We start from the raw sequence: 17,754 nt of genomic DNA, 5'->3' as shown, positions 1-17,754 counted from the left end.
CAATGCCTTGCTAAAAAGAGTCTTCTATCAATCTGCTGCTGATTCTACACAGCAAGTTGTAATAAGCTCTTTCTCATATGAAGTACTGATTCAGTTTGGTGTCAAAACTGAGACAGAAAACACACACACACACTGGGTGCTTCTACATGTGCGTTTTACTGTGGAGTAGATTAATTAGGTCCACACTAAAGTGTCACAGTCTATACGTGCACTGGTATTAAGGCACAGGAATTAACTCCGCCATAGTCTGTCAGGGACAGTACTATCTTAGGGCAGAGTATTTGCATATGATTGAACATGTGTAGGCTGTGACAGGGGCTAGTTAGGACATGAGGGTGCTAAAGTGTGGGGGCTGCTTCCAGGCTAGCCCCACGCTATAGCAACCTTGTGCCCCAACCAGCCACTTTGCTGCCCTCTGCCACCACCCTGAGCCTGGGGCATACCCCCAGGACTTTCTGCCAGTCTGTGGCTGCTCCACCCTGGCTGAGACTTCTGTGGTTCCAGGTGCACATGTAAATGCTGTGCCTTAAAGCACATGAGTGGTGCAAAGTGCACCAGAGTTTATTGCATCTCACTAATAGCATGTATAGATGCACCCACCTACCCATTCACCCACACACACCACCAAGTTCTACAAACTATGTGAAGAGGAATAATGTAATAGTTTCATTGACCTTATATAGTCCATAAAAAGCAGTTGTATGATTTCAATCCAATATTGCTGTTATTTTAGATTGAGAACACAATTAAGCTCACCACAAACAAGCACTATGTATACTTCATTTCTGTCACACAGACTGCAACAACTCTGAAAATAAAACAACTGTTTGCCTCTGCACACAGATTTCACTGGAATAGAAAAAGAGCACTTTGCAGACAAAACAAAGCATTACCGTTCCATAGCCACAAATACCACAATTCTTGGCATCCTTTAAGAATTTTAGAAAATGTTCATTGCAGTCATTTGACATCAAGATCCTCCTAGGGTATTGTTCCTCTGCTAAGCAAGCAAGGCCCAGTGCAGAACCAATCTGGACAGCAAAGGAGGATTAATGCTACCCTTGTAACTCCCCACTCTTGAGGCCTCCGAGGAAGCAGCCAGAAGTGGTTTGATCCCCTAGAACATTTCAGAGCACCCCAGGTGTTAAGTGCTAAGTTGCTCCCTGCTGCTCTGAGGAAGTTGTTCTGGCAGCTGGAGGTAGCTGTGTTTTGATCATACTTCCCTTGCAACAGCCCCCACTCCTATACAGGGGGTAGGAATATGGGGAACAGCTTGATCCTTTGATATTCAGAGATAATTTTCAGGAATCCAATTTTACAGCCAATTTGTGCTGATCGGTGCTGAAGAACTGAAGGTGTGATGCTAGGTCTTTTCCATCAAGACCTCTATAACCATCAGTCATATGTATGAGGAGGGAATGGGTTTTTATTTTTTCAGCTCACTGGCATGGTTCTTTCAGGGGAACCACACCACAAGCATGCTCTCAGGTAGGAAATAAACAGTGGGAGATAGAAAAAAACCTGCCCTCTTCTCTTCAAGCTTGTGTTCTCCTTCATGTAAAAAAAGGAGTGTACAGAATATAAAGAGGACAAAATAGAAAATAAATTTTCACTCCTGGAGATTCAGTGTTTTCATGGAGACGAGGCTCTGTTATCTTGTTAATCACTCAAAAAAAATTCTTCCATGTATCTGGAAAACCCTGTAGAACATTTAGCAAGCTACATCTTCATTTTCAGATGAAAACCAGTCCTTTTATTAGAAGCAAATCTGAGGCGATAACATGTTATCAAATCTTATGTTGCCAAAACAAAGAAGCCAAGTCACTTAAAAGCTAGCAAGCACTATATTCAGGAGGAGGGAACTGCCTTGACTTCGAGGCTTCACTTTGGCAGGGCATCCAAGAGGTTTACGGGCATATCAGTTCCAAATTCTACCCTTCTTTATGATTTTGCTTAAACAGCTCCATTTTAGACTTATTCAATCCATACCCATTAGTAATTAGTTTCCTAAATTTTTGGTTTTCTGCTACATTTTAGTCAACAGTACTTAAAATTATATTTGCCTTTGTCCAAAAGTGGATAGATAACTCCTTAATAACACTGCCACCACCAATGAGAAAACGAAACAAAACAAAAACCGATAGCCCCCCCATATGTTTCCTCCTCCAAAAACAAGAAAAAAAAGTGATATTTTATTCATTCACTGTTTCATTTTCCTGTATTAAAATAAATATTAAACTGGCAGTGAAGCTCAGTGACAGTTCACTTCTGTTTCCTGGCTGAATTTAAGACAGTGCTGATAACCCTCAGCTGATATTTGGACAAAGGGATAGAAAGCTCCCTGACAACTTAAGAAAAAAGTCTCTGCATATTGTATTTTTCATGCCCGGTCTTGCTAGAAAATGCTTTCCCAGCGCTTCAGTCTATTATGCAAGTTATTTCAAGGTAACAAAAACTCACTGTTCATGTCTCCAATACTGAAGCAGTTAATAGCATGAATAAAGTTTGCAAATAAAAGCAGCAAGTTTTACGTTTAAAAACTTTCAAAATGCTTCATAGAAGAGTCTTTCAGGTAAAAGCGCTTCTCTTTTGCCCATCAAGCCTACAAGTCCATAAAGGTAAAGCTAATTGCTTCTATATTTATTCATTTGAAGACTTCTTTACTACTTCCCATACTTTTACAACTACAATAGCTAGATTTTTTTCTTTCATTTTCTCCATTTCTTATCAAAAATCAAATTTTTCACACTTACATTTTTCTGGAGGATAACTACACGATTGCAAAATCTCTTGCTCCACCATGGTGCTCTGTGCTGGATATTTCTACAGTCTCTTTAATAGTGTTTCAAAAAGTATTTTGGAAAGCCAAGCTCACTCATGCAAACCTCTGATCTTCTCTTGTACATTTGGCTCCTAGGTGCTGTCACATGTTGTTATTTTCCCTCCTGCAAAACCTGTGAAACAGGTCTAGGAACACACATTTAACGTGTCAGAAGAGGTTTTAATTGATTCATTGCAACAAATATCCACCCTTAAAAATGCAGCGTGCATCTGATTTGTGAATGGGAGTAGTCACCTAACACTTCATTTGAAGTTCCAGAACCTACACAGTTTTACAGTCCACATGCTTTAAAACAAAACTAGGTTTAAATTTGGTACTGGAAAACCTGCAAAAAATACAAGGGATTAAAATAAAGATATACTGCATAAAGTAAATACTGAATAACCAACACAGTACAATAAGTATATTATACAGTATAATAATTTTGTTTTTTCCTGTGATATTTGGGTGCCTTGTGGTAACTGGAATCAGATAAAGCCTTCTTATATGTGCTGTTTTGGACTACTTTATTTTTATGGTACATGTGCAAAACAGTGACAAATTAAAATTTTGTGTTCAATAATGTAATTGCTTTCAGTCATTCTTTATGTTTTGTATTTATGTGATCTATTATGCATACTGCAGACTTCTAGTCCAGCAAAATAATAAAATTGGGGATTTAAGATAGTGTGCTGCTATAGAATAATTGGTGGTTTTCTTCTTTTAAACATTTACTAGTTTGTTTTCTATTGAGGCAGGCACAAAACTCCTATTATAGACTTAAATGCAACATTATGACTGATCATTTAGGAAAGTTGTTCAGCAGTAAGCGTTTGAGCCTCATAACTAAAATGATTATATTGTGTCTGAAACACCAGAAACACTGGGGTACTTTGTCAATAAATAAATATTGAGTAATTGTTAAAAAGGCTTTTCTTTGCCAGTTACTTTATCAGGGGCGGGCAATTATTTTGGGTGGACGGCCGCTTACTGAGTTTTGGCAAGCCATCGAGGGCCACATTAATATTAATTTTCTAAATTTTTTAGGGGTCCTGTGGGCTGGATAGAGTGGCCTGGTGGGCCACATCTGGCCTGCAGGCCACATTTTGCCCACCCCTGCTTTAGATGATGCTTTTTTTTAATAGTTATTAAGCCTTGGAGCTCCACATCATACCCAACACTGGACTGTGCCTTCATGACACGCTCTGATCTTTCATGATTTGAACTGCACCAGTCATGGGAAGTGTTGCTATAGAAACATAGCAAAGTAGGACGGAAAACAACCTCACAAGGTCATCTAGTTCAGGCACTTGGTCAAGACAGGATCATCCCTGTCTAAACCATCCCAATCAAGGATGCCCAGGAGGGCAGATAATTTAATAATGACAATATACTGTTAAAAACACTATAAAATCACATATCATAATGTGAAAAATAAATATCCATAAATTAATAAATCATACCTGCTTTAAATCAGTCTATTCATTTGGTAGTACATTCATAAAAAAGTAAAAAAAAATAAAAATAATTTAAGAACATAAAGACCCTGGGATGGCAAAAAAAAAAAAAAATGAAAAGGACAAAAAAAAATCACCAAATTTTGTATTCTTTCTAATTGAAGCACAAGGGAAGTCCATCCCAACCTATAGGAAAGGTGGTAAAAGGGCTCAGCAACCCCTTTAGCTCAACAGGGAGCCCATGGACCTCCTATGTCTAAAAAGAAAGACTTATAAAGGATGGAAAACAGGAAACACCACTAAGGAGGAGTATTCTGCAGTGGTCTGCACCTGTATGGAGTGAACTAGGAAATCCAAGGCTGCAACCAAACTGAAACTAGCTACATGAATCAAGGACAATAAAAAGTCCTTTTTCAGATATGTGGGGAGTCAGAAGAAAAACAAGGGCAACATTGGACCCCTGCTAAACCAATTGGGGCAGCTGACAAATGACACTCAGGAAAAAGCCAATCTACTTAATGATTACTTTGCGTCCGGTTTTCACCAGCCCAAAGGGACCACTCTGCCTAACATGATGTGGGATGACCAGGGTAAGGGGGAATATATGCCCACCATTGGTGTAAATCTTATAAGGGAGCATCTGGAGAGGCTGGACACCCACAAATCCACTGGTCCAGACAGATTGCACCCAAGAGTGGTAAAGGAACTGGCAGACATCATAGCATGACCACTGGCAAGGATATTCGAGAACTCATGGTGCTCAGGTGAAGTACCTGAAGATTGGAAGATGGCCAATGTGGTGCCTATCTTCAAGAAAGGGAGGAAAGAAGATCTGGGAAACTACAGGTCAATCAGTTTGACTTCAATCCCTGGAAAGATCTTGGAAAAAATTATCAAAAAACCATTCTCAACAGGCTAACAGAAAGCAACATTCTGAGGGATAGCCAGGATGGATTTGTTGTGGTAGGTCTTGCCTGACCAATTTTGTTTCCTTCTATGTTCAGGTGACATATCACCTGGACAAAGGGGAAGAGGTTGATATAATACATTTGGACTTTAAAAAAGCCTTTGGTTTGGTTTCCCATGATGTCCTCATGGAAAAATTAGGCAACTGTGGCCTCGACTACACTACAGTCTGATGCCTGGAGAACTGGCTCTGAGTTTGGACCAGAGAATGGTAGTTGATGGAACTGAATCAACATGGCACTTAGTGACCAGTGGTGTCCCCCGGACTCTGTTCTTGGACCTGTACTCTTTAATGTCTTTATAAACCATCTGGACTCTGGTGTCAGAAGTGGGCTGGCCAAGTTTGCTGATGACACCAAACTTTGGGAAGAGTGTTCACACTTGAGATAGGCTGGTGATCCAGGCTGACCCCAATAGGCTTTCAAGGTGGTCAAAGGTGGTTGGATGAAAACTTGATAGCATTCAATGCGGAGAAATGCAAGGTGCTCCACCTCAGGAAAAATAACCCACATCACACCTATAGGGTTGGCAATGCTAGATGCGCTAGCACCCACAACTGAAAGAGATTCGGGGGTCATGACTGACAACAAGATGAACTTGAGTCACCAGTGCGATACTGTAGCCAGCAAAGTAAACAAAACTCTACCGATGCAGCTCGAGCAAGACCCACAATGTCATCCCCTGCTGTACTTGGCCTTGGTGAGGCTGCATCTGGAGTACTGCATCCAATTCTGGGCTCCACAATTTAGGAAGGACATGGAAAAGGTTGAAAGAGTCCAGAGGAGAGCCACACAGATGATCAGAGGGCAAGAGAACAGGCCTTATGAAGAGAGGCTGCAAGCCATGGAACTCTTCAGCCTGGAGAAGCGCAGGCTTGAGGCTGCATCTGGAGTACTGCATCCAATTCTGGGCTCCACAATTTAGGAAGGACATGGAAAAGGTTGAAAGAGTCCAGAGGAGAGCCACACAGATGATCAGAGGGCAAGAGAACAGGCCTTATGAAGAGAGGCTGCAAGCCATGGAACTCTTCAGCCTGGAGAAGCACAGGCTTAGGGGTGACTTGGTGGCAGCATATAAGTACATAAGGGGTGTGCATCAGGAACTGGGAGAATGACTGTTTTCCAGGGTACCCCAAGGGAAGATGAGGTCCAATGTTCACAGATTCCTGGAAGACCATTTTAGGCTGGACATAAGGAAAAATGTCTTTACTTTCCAAGTCCCCAAGGCCTGGAATAGACTCCCCACAGAGGTGGTGCAAGCACCTACTCTGAACACTTTAAAGAAACATTTGGATGCCTATCTTGCTGGGATCCTTTGACCCTAGCTGACTTCCTGCCTCTTGGGCAGGCGGCTGGACCCGATGATCTTGCGAGGTTCTTTCCAATCCTAATGTCTAGAAACCAGTCTCACCATTAGGCTCTACAACCATCCTGCAACACACAAAAGTCTGAAGTTATGCAGGAGCTTCCTTACCAATACACAACTTCTTGATGCTACACCCAAGGAGACATGACTACAGATGTGGAACAAAAAGCTGAAGAAAATACCTGATAGAGAGAAAATGTACATTCCAGTGGCTGAGTACTTATGTTAGGGACTGATGAACCATGGCAGTGATGGCAATTTCTCAACTGCTTACATATTGGAATTGGATGTTCCAAGGAACTAATGAAGAAGTGGGGCTATACCATTGGTTCAATCACTGGTGACTGGCACAGAGCCTCAGACTATGCAGCACCTGCTGCAATGCCCACTGCTTGAAGGTACATCTACAATGAAAGATCTTGCAAAGTACAATAAATGAGCACACACATGTGTAAGAGAATGGTCAAGTGTAGTGTAGAAACCTAAGAAGACCAGTAGGTTGCTTCATCTCCCCACTCCTTCCACACCACCCCACCCACACAGTCCCCTTCCCCTTTGGGTAGGGGTTTAAATTGCCTGTTATCTCCCTCCAGGCCACTTCCCAGCACCTATGAATGAGCAGTTAATTGCTTAATTAACAAGTCATTAGGTCACCTGCTATTTTCCTTTTAAAAAGACTGACCTTCTATACTCTGGCCTTTGACTGCCTTCTGTTCTTGTCCTCTCTTTTTGATTATTAATGATGGAAATATTTTTTCATCAGTCTGTGAGTATGAAGTCAATGTTTATCAGTGTTTAGTAGTAAAAATTGAATCTTAGCAAGACTATATATAGCTGTTAACTAACCACACTACCTCTGGAAGATCCTTGGCATAAAGTGGGATGATCATTGCACAAATGTTAGTGTCCTCACCAACACTAACATTGCCAGTATGGAAGTATTGATTATTCAACATCAGCTGTAGTGGACAAAGCACTGTATGCTCAGGCCTGATGTATGTTTACCAAAACAACTGCTGCACTCCCAATTCAGCCAAGGACAAAGCACATGTGGGGGCCAAAGGGAACACTTCAAAAACACCCTCAAGGCAAACATTAAGAATTATAGAATCATAGAAAATTGGGGTTGGAGGGGACCTCAGGAGGTCATCTAATCCAACCCCCTGCTCAAAGCAGGACCATCCCCAACTAGATCATCCCAGCTAGGACTTTGTCAAGCTGGGCCTTAAAAACCTCCAAAGATGTAGATTTAACCACCTCTCTAGGTAACAACTTCCAGTGCTTCACCACCCTCCTAGTGAGAAAGTGTTTCCTAATATTCAACCTAAACCTCTTGCTGCAACTTGACATCGTTGCTCCTTGTTCTGTCATCTGTCACCACAGTCTAGCTCCATCCTCTTTGGAACCACCCTTCAAACCTGTCCACATCCTTTTTATAGTGGGGTGGGGGGGGGGGGGGGGGGGGGGGAGAAAACAGGACACAGTAATCCAGTAAAACACTGCTGACTCATATCCATCTTATTGTCCACTGTAACACCCAGGTCCTTTTCTGCAGAGCTGCTGGTTAGCCAGTCAGTCCCCAGGCTGTAGCAGTACATGCGATTCTTCCATTCTAAGTGCAGGACTTTGCATTTCTCCTTGTTGAACCTCATTAAATTTCTTTTGGCCTAATTCTCCAATTTGGCTAGGTCATTCTGAATCTTAGCCCTACACTCCAATGTATCTACGACAACCCGCAGCTCGGTGTTCGTCACCCACAAACTTGCTGAGGGTGTAATCCATCCCATCTTCCAGATTGTTAATGAAGAAATGAATAAAACTGGCCCTAGGACTGACCCCTGAGGCACTCTACTTGACACTGGCTGCCAACTAGACAATGAGCCATTGATTACTACCCTTTGAGCCCAACAATCCAGCCAGCTTTCTATCTACTTTACCATGCATTCATCCAACCCATACTTCCTTAGCTTGCTTGCAAGAATGGTGTGGGAGATGGTATTAAAAGCCTCACTAAAGTCAAGGGATACAGGTTTTAGCTGTATTGGTCTACAGGCAAAAGGAATCAGAACTCTGGCTTGAGGTGATATATTTTATTAGACCAACTACATATTTGCAAAAATATTTCTTTATTTACAAGCTTTCGGGTATACTCACCCTTCTTCAGGCATAGGAGAATGCAAAGATTATTGCACCCACCTGACCTCATATAGGCACTCCCTTGTGGCCTTAGAGTGCACACCCGGTGCTGGCCACAGGATATGTCCTTGAGACCTGAGCGTGGGGTCGCGTTCACCCCTGAGAGAGGCCCTGACACTCTCCTTCCATGACTTGGTCTTCTTTTCTTCAGTGGTGGGGTTCTTCCTCGGGGTTCCTTGCAGGCCGGGTGCTGCCCTGGGTGGGCGTTCTTGGGGCTCCCCCTCCCCTACACCCCAGCCATGCTCCAACCTTTAGGACGGCCAGATGATGAGTCACTGGCCAGTCCCTCAATGTTGTTATCTGTCCTCTTCTCTCCCTGCTTGTCTTCTCCGGCCCTCCACCCTGTGAGACTATGGGTCTTGGGCCGGTCCTTGTCACCGTGTTCCCTCTCCACTTGAGGTGTAGCAGTCCTCTGTGCTGCCTTGGTTTTCCCCTCTTGACCCGGAGGGTCACCTGGAGGCTCACTCCCCGTTTAGGCTCTGCACAACCTCCAACACAACAACAACACACAAAAAATGAGAAAAGAAAGGAATAATTGGGGCACGGGGCCTCAGCCCGCCCCACTGATGGATCCAACGTCTGTGGCCCTCAACGTCCCTTGATGCTGTCCCTCTTGGCTTGGCTTCCCTGCTGAGCCAGGTGCTAGGTCCTCTTAATGAAGCTAGAACCCTTCCAGTGGGTCTCTATTTAGCCCCTGCCAAGCTGTTTGTGCAGCCCAGGTGCAGCGTGGGGAGCAGTCTTGCCATCTGGCTCTGTTGTTGCTGCCCCCATCTCCTTGCTGGTGTCTTTTAAATCAGCTGGGTGGCGATTCTTGATTGTGTCATCAGCTGGTGCCATTCCCAGCCAGAAATAAAAGCAGCTGACGAACCGCGCAGGCAGTTCATCTTGGCGTGGCTCCGTTACTCCTGAAAATGGTAAGCATGCCCCATTTTCAGGGCTTTCCCTTTCCTTCTTCGGGCGGGTCAGCCCTGCCTCAGGTCCCACCTCAGGCAGGTGCTCCGGAGTCTCCACCTGTGTCCCCCTGGGATAATTATAAAATTTCTCCTAAGTGGTAATGAAAACTCATATTTTACAGGAGAGCTGAAGATGTAAAATTTCCTGATTGGAAAAGTTCATTTTGTGCAAATAAGGCTCAGATAAAAGGTAAAGCAGTCTATTTACCTCAGAGTTGTCTGATGGCAAGCAGGATGTTGAATTATGTTTTCTTTTGGTTATAATGTTTCATATTTCACAGGAGGATGGGTTGATGGAAGGCTCTCCTGGGCAAGGAATTTCTCTTAGGTTGAGGCAGCTCTGTGAACATGAAAATTTGGCTTGAAACAAAAGGCAGGAGTAAGGGTGTCAGTTTTCAGGCTTCAAGGTGTTGAATGTAGCTCCCTTCTTATAACAACACCTTCAGCTTTCCTATGAAATATTAATTTTCATTTCCACCTGGGAGAAATTTTACAATCTTTGCATTCTCCTATGCCTGAAGAGGGGTTAGTAAGCCCGATTTTTTGCAAACATCTAGTTGGTCTAATAAAAGATATTACTTCCAACCAGTTCTGATTATTTTTGTCTGTAGACCAATATGGCTACAACTTGTATCCCCGAAACATGGAAGATATCAAAATTAGCCATTTTGAAATGTAAACTTCATAATTTTACAAGAAGGAAGCTAAATTTTACAACTGTTTTGCAGACAGCACAACTCCTTCTCCTCTTCTCCATGCCTGTCCTTCCTGAACAGTTTGTATCTATTCATGACAGTGCTACAGTCATGCAAGCTAAGACATGTTGCCTCGACACCACAAATGGGAAAAAATAACTTGAGACAGGGCTACATTGTGACGACTTGTGAAAGAAGGTCCAACTTACTTTGAGGAAAACATCTTGTCCTGCAGGCAGAAAAATGACAGAAACAGAAGTAAAAGAAACAAGACTGAGATATCTGTGGTCTGACCCTCCCTTTAACACCTGCAGCATTTGCTGGAGAGTCTGCAGCTCTAGGATCAGCCTTCTTACCCATCAGTGGACTCATTTATATCTCTTTTCTTGACCCATCTGAGTGATCATCCTTGACTATGAGGGATTGTTGCTGCTGCTGCTGAGACTTCCATGAGTTATATTGCTTGTGGATTTCTTTTGGTGTAGGCAAGGGGACAGAAGGATTCATTCTGACTTTCCCTATCCTCTTCACACTCTTCTTATACTTCCTGGATAGAAATGTATTCATCTCCTGCCCCTCCCTCCCCAACTATTCATGAACTAAAATCTGTTTAATGAATTATAAACAACAAAAACTTGAAGTACCTCAGTGGAGAATTAGGTTCAAAGTATGCAAGACCGCACTTGCATGTTTTATCTTGAATACCCCTTTTATTGGACGTTGCACCACATTTATGGTCAAGTACTATGTGGAAACTTAGTGTCAGAAAATTCTCTTAGTGTTTGTGAATTCACAGTGACACATTTCAAAGCTATCCTCTAGTCTTGGTATAATGTTCTGTGTATGACTTAGCATACAGACTAAGGGAATTTAGAAGTATAACCTGCTCTTTTCCTATTTCATAATCCATGATTGGGTGCATTAAAATATTCTAAGGCTGCTACACTGACAGTTTAGAAGTGAATAACTGAAAACTGCCAGATGATAAACCCTTGGGTGTACCTTTACAGACCGACAGGAATTGATTTGTTTTGGCTGAATCCACAAAGCTGAAAAGGGTTATATTAAATAAACCCAGTGCCTTGACTTTCTCAGTGACTAATAGTATCTTGCTAGATTCACAAACTCAAGTTGAATAATAGATTAGAGGCCTTAGTGTACTACAGATTGAACCACGATGGAAAGGAACATAATAGGGGGAAAAAAACTTTATATATACATAACATTGTGAGGGCACATAAACACTTTAAAAACAAAACTACTTGTCACTGTCCTTGAATATTAATTCTATCTGCAGATAAAGCAGGTCAAGAATGAAGACTATTACTTCGTATTTGCAAAACCCAGGGACCTTTGTCTCATGCCTTTTTAAGAAACAGCATGTAACTTTGGCAGATTCCAGAAAAAAGCTACGACTTTTGCTTTTTGATATCTAGAATAACATTTGAAGATATAAGTAAATCTCCAGTTAAGTCAATTGTTAAAAATCTGATCGTACACTAAAGAGCAATGTGGATATAGTGTTAGCGACTGCAGAGAAAAGACTAGAAAGAATTACATGACTATCTGCATATTAAACCATTTGATTGTGATGAGCAAACTAATTTGAATCAGGGCCAGATATTTACATTTATTGGACAGAATCCAAAATGTCAGAAAGATATGGGAGTGGCATTTATGAAAAGCATTCAAATGGAAAAGACCATAAACCTGAGTCGTAGGGTGTGGACATATAGCATACGTATTATAGAATAATTTACTCCATAGTCAGTTTACTCTGTTGTAAAGCTTGGACACAAAACCAGCTCTGCCAAATCAGCTGCTTGTACATGGCATAATTACGGGGCCAGGCCATTAGGTTGTAGGAAGACTGGTTTACACTGGGCACATTTACACGTGTAGTAACATGCTTTAGTTAATGCACATTAAATGTAGTACCTCTGGGCACTTTTACATGTTCTTCAGGTGTGGAGGGTGGTGCACTTTAATTAGAGCAGCTCCAAGACCCACTGTAATTAAAGCACTGCCGCATCTCATGTATCAGTGTCACTGTACTTAAAAATGGTGGTGGGGACACTTGAACTAAAGCTTGTTCAACAAGTTTTTTTAAGTGTGGGGACACTGATACACAAGATGTGGGATGCTGCTGGAGTGTGGTATTAGCACTCTCTAACAGACTCAATTAATTGAATCTGATCTGATGTGCTATAATTACAGTGTCAGGGCAGCCTCTGCACTCATGTACAGGCACCCTGAGGAACTAGGAAAATGTACATTAGCCTATCTTAATGTGAATTAACTAAACAGCATGGCTTTTAAGTGATTCTTAATGTGCATTAGCCAATTTTAATGCTCATTAACTGAAGCTCACTTTTTTTAGTGATGCTTTAATGCGCATTAAAATAGGCTAATGCACATTAAAGCATACGTATAGACACATCCACTGAAGGCTACCCTGCGGCTGAAATGAATCATAGGAAAGGACACCCGACACATTCCACATATTAATATTACCACGCAGGTGAGGTACTACATATTCTTGAAGGTAAAACTATATCCTGGATTCAGATGGTTTATTACCTAGACAGGCTGTGTATCTTGTATTTTATCTACTTTTACTACTATGCAGTAAAGTTTAGTATGCAGCAAATGCATCATCTTTCTGTCAGGAGTTTACACGTATAATGATAGCTATTATATGACAAGACAGTAGTTTCACAATAAATGTGCATCTTTACATCACCAGTGACAAAAAAATTGATAGCTTATGTGGACATCCTTTTCCTTAGAGCCTTACCTCATTTTCTTCAGTGTGAATTGTTGTGAGTTCCAATTTTTTGTCATTAGATTTATGTAGAATGGATAAAAGTTAGCCCAACCTCAGGCTGTTTTGGAAAAATGCCAAAAAAGCCAGAGGGCTAAACTTAATTTGCACAAAATGAAGTAGATTGCATCAATCTTATCATTAAACTGCATAGGGTTTCATTATGATAAGATCCCTGCTTCCTAAGAGAAGTGTGGGGCAGATAAAATCCTGTACTTGTTGGATAAGAGCACCAGGTAATGGTGCCAGTGTAGATGTGTGTAAACTCTCTTTTTCCATTTTCATTTTAACTTAAGGACCTTAAAATGCTGTGTTTTGGTTGCTTAATAAATGCTGAGTTGTTTTGAAAAGGTTCTTCCATGTTGCTACAAAACATCTACCAGTAGCACACCTACAAGGAAATAGGTCTTCAACCAGGGTATCATCGCTTCTTGGACTCAGTTGAAGAAGTCATGGTGAGCATCAGGAGTTACTCTGTCTCAAGGTAACTGAGTCATAGGGCCAAACATCAGCATAATAGGAGGCATCAGGCCTAGCGTTAAAAGTATATGATTGCAGAACAACTTTTTGAAGATCAAGGGTTTAGAATGCTCTAGGAATGTCTACACATGTCTAAACTTAATGCGCCTTTGCTTAATGTGCATTAAGTCAATTTAGTTACACATCTACATGTGGATACGCTAATGCGCATTAAGGTGCATTAAATTTAGGTGCACGTGCAGATGCACCAATGCATATTAACATGGTGTCTATCCATTGACGCACACCACGTTAATGTGATTTAACACGTCTACATGTGTGATAATGGGGCTTAGCTATTCATGCCTAAATTTGATAGCATGCTTTATGCAGGTATTAAATTTAGGCTCACATAGCCTTAAATCACCATTTTTAAGGCACATTAAGGGCATGCACATGTAGACACATGCCCTTAATGCACCTTTAAAAGGGCAACTTTAGGCTAAGCCCGCTTAAAAGAGGCAGATGTAGACGCATCCTCTACGAACTCCCTACAATGGATTAAGAGTGAATATAATAGTTTAGTACCTGTAACATCTCTGCATTTGTGCCTTTGGGATTATAGGCACCAACCAGAGGCCTATAGATCTTGGTTGCATTTGGTCTCCAAGTCTTTCTTGGAACTTTCCTTTTCTTAGATAGCTGGTGAATTATTTCATCACAGTATTGCACAGGAACAGACAAGATGTGTTCATCAACTGATGGAAAGTTAGGTATATTTTCAAATCTCACCTAACAGTGAACTGTTAGACACCCTTGATTCACATTTCATCACTGTACTCTCTACACCCATCTCCCCTCAATACCAATACTGTTAGAAAAAAACAGCAATATTGGGAAATACACAGAGATTTTACTGCCAGATGTATCATCTCTTGGGGTGATAACAGACATAACACTTAGACTGTTCTGAATACTCTTTAAAACCCAATAATTTAGATGTGCATACCACTTAAGATCAGCTTAAACTTCATGGAACATTTCAAAAGCGTGATGGAATGGGACGAGAGGTAAGGAGACATGCTGTTGAGGGTGGAGGGGAAGGGAGAGAGCTGACTAGGGCTGGATTAATACCTAGGAAAACTAGGAACATGCCTAGAGCCCTGAGCTGCAGGGGGCCTTGGTCCTTACTTCTGAGGTGGCAGCGCAAATGGCCCTGTTCATTTTCCTCCCCACCCCTCCCCTCCACTGGCTTTGCCGCAGCAGCAGCTGCTTCCCAGTGGTGGCTCTGTGACCTGCTTCCCACAGGCGGCAGCACCAGGGTGGGGAGGGCATCTTGACTGGCCTGGGACCCAAAGAGTTTTTTTTGCCTAAGGCCCACTAAAGGGCTAATTTGGCCCTACTCCTGACCCCAAATAAGTCTGGTACCCAGGAGTGCAGGGTCTCTAGCAGGGAGATGAAACTGACAGTATGGTTTTCAATTTAGGGATTCAAAAATCATGGGAGGGCCCTGGAGAAATGGCCCAGAAAGCATAAGCAGAAGGCTACACAGACTCCCCACACCTGGCAACCCCTCCACTATTCCCTGCAAGGCATGATAGTCTGGGTATTCTACCACCCTCTGAGGGCATTTCAGCAGCCATGCAATCCCTACAAGGTGACAGTTCTACTTAGAACCCTTAGCAGTGTATGTGCAAGTACCTCTGCCCTGGGACAATTGTGAACTGGTGGCCAAATTAGTGACATTCTTGAAACAGTTCAAATGTTATGTCTGTCTGCACACTTGGAGGTAATGCTACAGAAATTTTGTAGTACAACGTAACAAATTCCAAAACAAAAATCTCTTACAATTAGTGTAGTACCTTGTAACCAGATGCAATTTCTTTAAAATAAATTGTAACTAGATCACATAGGCTTTAGAGATATATCTTGATGTAGCAAGTGACACTGCAATTACCTTCCAGAAACTTACGGTGCCTGTAGATGTGCGGGACACTTGCTCCAATGCACTGTAATTACAGCACACCAGAGCAGACTCTATTAATCAAGTCTGCAGGAGCGTGCTAATTAGCATGCTTCAGCAGCCTTGGCATCTCATGTATTCAGTGTTCCTACACTTCAAAATGTCAGTGGGCACACTTTAACTAAAGCTTTAGTTATTTTGAAGTGTGGGACACTGAATACATGAGAAGCTGCAGGTGCTTTAATTAGAGCTTCTCCAGACAGCTGCTCTAATTAAAGTCCCCCCCCCGCTCACCCCCAGAGCATGTGTAAAGATACTTTTAATGTGGCTTAGCCTGATGGAATCAGACCCTTATAATAACGAGATGTGATACAGTGAAGAGTTCTGCAGAGTAACAGAATGCTAACTGCCTCATTCATTTCAATGAATTTTGCTTTAAATTGTTGCCCATTGTACACTATGCTCAAACTTTTCCTACTCTCAGCTTGCAGGTTCTTTTACTTTTATGAGCAATAAATCAAAGCATATCATATAAGAAAGGTTGTCTCAAGTTGCTTTGGAGACCTGAAGGGACCGGGGGGCGGGGGAAGGCTATGAGAAAGTGATGCGCTTTCTCAACCTCTTTGATGATGATGCAAACATGCTTTTAATCCAGCACAATGCCTGTGTAACTACAGCTCAAGGCATCAACAAACAAACCTGGTGGAGAAAAGGATATGTTAAAACAGTGGAGATGTGAATGGACTGGAGCCTCAGACTTAAAAACAAGCCAACAGAAAGAGTGCATAGGGTGAAAGGGAGGTGGTAGCAGGCCTTGGAACAGTATACTATGGCAGCATAACAGATGTATCTAATAAAATGCTACCAGTGTAAACAACTAACCAGTTACTGTTGTGCTTTGCTACTGTCTATCACTCAGTGTCAGAAGGAGTTAAATCCTGGGTTTATAAATAGTTATGTTCTGTTTTAAACAGGTGGACTCTCTCTCCATTTATATGATATGATTTTGCCTGGATCAGCCAAGCAGGAATAGTGTAAAAGGTTAGGTAGAACACAATAATGTTCTCATAGCTAAGGTGGGGGTAGGGAGATGCCAGTATTAGGGCACTGCCTAACAACAGAGACAGTAAAGGCCAGATTCTTTTCCACCTATTAGGTGCAGAAGTCAACTTGGGTGCCTAAGGGACTGTAAGTGACTGTGCAGTTCACCAGAGCACCTGGTGCATGCCAGTCTTTTGGGTGTCGCCGTTGTCTGCAGGAAGGATGGTCAATTATCGAGACAGGTCCCAGAGGGTCCTCAGTGGTTCTTTCCTGCCATGACTTTGCTGAAATAAATGTATTTAGTAGGGAGGAAGATGTATGCTCCGCCCTTCCTTTGATCATCCTGTCGATCTTTCTGTTTTGGGGCTCCACCTCCCCTCCACCCCACCTAACACCAACCTATGATGTCAAATCCTGGTCTTCTGGGTTAGGTCACAGCGTTGGTAAACGTCTAGGCCGTTTGAAACGGTATACCACATAGGGACGTCAGTTCAACTCACTCAGCTCTTACCTCAGTGGGACTGACCTAGCCTCTGCCTGGCCCTAGGTTACCTGGCCTCTCAGAGTTGGTTTCAGTTCTCTTGGCTTGTCATCACCGTGGCATGGACAGCTGTCTCTCCTTCTCTGTGCAGGTTCCTGGTCAGCCCAATCTGCCTGGGAGACGTTTGGAATCCATGAATCTGCCTCTGGCAAGTAATGCTGCCCTTCTGGGCTTGCAATATTTCTCAAAAATCCTCCTCAGGGCTGCCACCACTTGCTCTCTGAGAGACATGGCTCTGCATTGGGCCACTGAGTGAGTACCTGCAGGGGAGCCCAGTTTCAGTCCCCTGGACTTGCTGTCTGGTGGGGTTTTTATCCCTGATTCTGCAGGCCAGCCAGCAAATTGGCGCCAGCATGCAGCCATAAAGCGTGACCACACCGGTGTGGGAGCTGATCTCGGCTCCTCCCGGATCAGCCTTTTTTGTTTTTTGTTTCTCTGCCATGGTGCTTTCTGCGGCCATGGCTCCGTGCCCA

General features: G+C 42.6%; 1 protein-coding gene across 4 annotated transcripts in view; it reads right to left on the bottom strand.

Annotated features, from left to right (window-relative positions):
- The window catches only part of PTPN3 (protein tyrosine phosphatase, non-receptor type 3), a 306,004-nt gene extending 303,125 nt beyond the window's left edge, over positions 1-2,879 (bottom strand). For all 4 annotated transcript variants that reach the window (XM_025209236.1, XM_025209238.1, XM_025209239.1 and 1 more), the window contains exon 1: positions 2,754-2,879. In XM_025209236.1, coding sequence (XP_025065021.1) covers positions 2,754-2,802 — 49 coding nt within the window. In that variant the 5' untranslated portion in view covers positions 2,803-2,879. The remainder of the gene's footprint in view (positions 1-2,753) is intronic.
- Between the last annotated feature and the right edge of the window lie 14,875 nt (positions 2,880-17,754).

Source organism: Alligator sinensis, unplaced genomic scaffold (genome assembly GCF_000455745.1).
Source record: "Alligator sinensis unplaced genomic scaffold, ASM45574v1 scaffold823_1, whole genome shotgun sequence".
Lineage (NCBI taxonomy): Eukaryota > Metazoa > Chordata > Crocodylia > Alligatoridae > Alligator > Alligator sinensis.
Note: the sequence above shows the minus strand (reverse complement) of the source record. Positions and strands in the feature narration are given on the sequence as shown.